The following is a 3636-nucleotide window of genomic DNA, read 5'->3' on the forward strand; positions in this document are numbered from 1 at the left end:
CTGCAACATCACCGAAATCTGTGCCTCAGTATGCCTGAGCTTCATCATGGTTAAAATGAAACCCAACTAATAGTGTCTATTAAACTTAGTCACATCAACTCCAGAATGCTATTGTCTAGTAGATTAATTACAAAAAGCCAATTCTAAAAACTGGCCGCATAACCTACTATGACAGTAAAGCTCAGTGACATCTCTGGCTACCCATAATCCAAACTCGGTACTATAAAATAATATTGGGTCAGTTAGCTTTCACAATTTGTACTACATTCTAATCTAGTTTAAAAATATTTGATTTTACAAACACCATCCCATTGTGAACATGTTTATCAAGCATAAGTGAACCAGACATCTACATCATTATTTTCTGTAGACTAAGCAATACCTACACAGAGCACTATGAATAGTGACACACACTAGCTTGGAGTTTTCATACAAGCCATGTTAGTTACCAAACAGGTATCTGGTAATATTTAACACAGTAGATTTAGATAATAACAGTTTGACTTTCCAAATCAGCATTATATATTCAAGAGTAAAGAGTGGTGAAAGAAAAAAAAACAAAAAGTGGTGTAAAATTGAACATAAAATGATTATTATTAAAAATGAAGAAAAAGGAAAGTGAAATACTATTGAAAAAAGAAATGCTGGGGTGGAAAATTCAAACAAGTTTAGACATTTGGTTGGGAAGGAGAGATCAAGTATGCATTTCAAAAAGCAATACAAATTCTTTTTACTGGAAAGGCTGAATTCAAACTATAAAAGTTGTTCTTTTGGCCTCAAACAGTAACTAGTGTTTTGATCAAAAAAGGCTACAACAGCTAAGATTGTATTGATCTGATTTTATTTTACACTAGGTGGGGGAGAGGCAACAAAGCAATCCTCTTTAATAAAGTTGACAATTAGCTTAACTCAGAATATTTTTAATAATGCACATTAAAAAAAAGTATTCATCTTACAAATTGTTCTGCAATCCAAATATACAACAGCTTGGAAAACAACATTTAGAAAACAAAAGCCAATGTAAAAAGACAGAGTAAAACAACTAGAACAGTACAAGTTTGATATGGCTCAGATTTTACAGTTTTCTTACTGCATCATCAATGTCAGAAATCTGTTCCTTCAGCTGGCTCCACTGCTCCATATTTAAAGAAATACCTGAAGAAAAATTTTAAAATAGAAGTTGAAAACTCAAGTCTTCTTGAGGATTTTAATACTCCCAACTAAATACTGTTTTATCAAACTGCCTTTAGTTTTTTATTGAGACAGGGTCTCACTATGCAGCCCTGGCTGGCGTAGCACTCACTAGGTAGAACATGCTAGCTTCAAACTCAGAGACTTGCTTGTCTCTGCCTCCCAAGTACTGGGATTCATTTGTTTTTGGCTTTTTGTGGATTTTTAAAGTGTTGGGGACACATCTCCACCAATGAGCTACATCGCCAGTCCTAAACTACCATCTTGAATGGCACAATACTACCGGAATATTGGTATCTTGTGAACAATCACTGAGATCTTAAAATCTTACATTTGTTAGTCCCAGGTATAAAACTACCTAAGCAGATCAAGTCTGTATCTAGCTTGACTTTCAACAGAGCACCCTGCAAATACCTATTGTGACCAACAGGAACTAATGGTAATTTAAAAAGACAATTCGTAAATACCAACAAACTAGTAGGCTAAGGGTCATACCCAAGATTTGGCATGTGATGAGACTCTATTACATCTTGTTACTGCCAACATTTACTCCACATTTCCACCAAAATTAAAGATGAATGGCTGGCTCTGTGCTGAGGTATTCCAGAAGCATTCATTTCACTTTAGAAAACTCCCTAGGGTGTGATTCATACAGGGCTTCATAGAATGCAGAATGCAGATACTGGTTTGAGGGCACGCTGAGTCATGTTGTCAGGGAACAAATCTTAGCCTCTTCATCACTAGCTGCATTTTCTGATCAGTTTCTCATCAGTAAAATGGGAGTTACACATCAAAGGGTGGTTTTCACTATTAAATCAATTTAGAATAACGCACAACACATATAAGCACACAATATATTTGTCAAAAAAACTGCTGAGGGACCATGAAATTGAAAAGGAAAATACAGTGGATTAGTGCCTAGAAAGGGCTTTAAGACTATCTGAATTGCTTCAATAAATGCTGAAACAGAAAACATGGCATGACCCACTCTGAACACCCTGAACGACAAATGAGAAATAACAAGAAAACAAAAAATGGTATGAAAATATAAAGGGTACTTTAAAAACAAACCCTAAAATTATGTGACACAAGCACATACCACCCTTAACAATGACAGGCAGGCAGTACAATACTAAATAAGCTTTTTCTGTTTTTTTAAAAAATTACATTTGTTAGCCGGGCGTGGTGGTGCACGCCTGTAGTCCCAGCACTTGGGAGGCAGAGGCAGGCAGATCTCTGTGAGTTCAAGGCCAGCCTGGTATACATAATGAGTTCCAGGAGAGCTGGGGCTAGAGGGAGACCCTGTCTCAAAAAGACCAAAAAAAAAAAAAAAAAAAAATTACATTTGTGTGTGTGCACATGTTCGAGTATACATGCCACAGTGTGTGTGGAAGGTTAGAGTTTCTGAGGATATAAGCTTCTACCAGATGGGTCCCAAGGATCATCAGGCTTGGCAACAAGTGCCTTTACCTGCTAAGGCATCTCACTGGGCCAAGGAAGCATTTTTTTCTCATTAACTAAAGATCAACCTTGAGTATTTAACTACACAAGTTTAAGCTGTGTGGTGGTTAATATTTTTTTTATTAGCACATACAAATTATACATAATAACAGGTTTCATCATGACATTTCTGTGCATGTATAGGACGTATTGTGATCATACCCCCATTACCCTCTATGGCCCCCTTTCTCACTCTTGCTGATCCCCTTAATCTTCCTAACTGGTCCCCTCCTTTTCTACTTTTGTGTGTCTCAAAGGATTTCATTACAGTTGCTTATAGGAGCATGCATGAAGGGTTAACAGTTCATCTTTACTGAAACTTCACTGGATTTAGAATCACCATGGACACATCCTGGTGGGTATGTTATGAGGGTGTTTTCCAAAAGTGTTAAGCTAAGAAAAAAACATGCTGAACGTGGGTGGCACCATCCTATGCGCTGAGGTCCCAGACTGGACAAAAAGAAAAGACAAGCAGAGCACCAGCTTTCATCTCTCCGCCCAATGTGACCTACCTCACGCCCAGAAACCAGGAGCCAAAAGGAATCCTTCATTCCTTAAATTGCTTTTGTCAGCTTATTTTGTCACAATAAGTAACTACTATAGGTTGGTTCAACAAATGTTTTCTAGCTACTTAGTGTCTATGTTTCTACATGCTAAGAGGTTTGGGACTGGGTGAAGCACAAACAGAAAGAAGACAGAGACCCACATGAAGGATTCTGTCCTCAAGAACAGCCTGAAGGAACTGAATCAAAAGGAAACACTAAAATGAGGATTTTCCAATTCTCATGTTAGTTTCCCAGAGAGTACCTAATCTGCTTTAAAACAGCTGTAAAATAAAAAAGAAAATTACATTCAAGTAAATTAGCAACCAATTTAAGTAACGTCGGGGATGTTGTTTTCCTAGGTTTTATTCCAAAACGATTTAAAAAAAAAAAAAAAAAAAAA

The 3636-nt window shown here is 36.9% G+C and overlaps 1 protein-coding gene across 1 annotated transcript in view; it reads right to left on the reverse strand.

Moving 5' to 3' along the window:
* Window positions 1-819: 819 nt before the first annotated feature.
* Window positions 820-3636, reverse strand: part of Sub1 (SUB1 regulator of transcription) — a 14445-nt gene continuing 11628 nt past the window's right edge. Inside the window, exon 5 of the mRNA XM_008835481.3 lies at window positions 820-1155. Coding sequence (XP_008833703.1) covers window positions 1076-1155 — 80 coding nt within the window. The 3' untranslated portion in view covers window positions 820-1075. The remainder of the gene's footprint in view (window positions 1156-3636) is intronic.

The sequence above is a fragment of the Nannospalax galili genome, unplaced genomic scaffold, assembly GCF_000622305.1.
Source record: "Nannospalax galili isolate Female #2095 unplaced genomic scaffold, S.galili_v1.0 scaffold150, whole genome shotgun sequence".
In the NCBI taxonomy this organism is placed as follows: Eukaryota; Metazoa; Chordata; class Mammalia; order Rodentia; family Spalacidae; genus Nannospalax; species Nannospalax galili.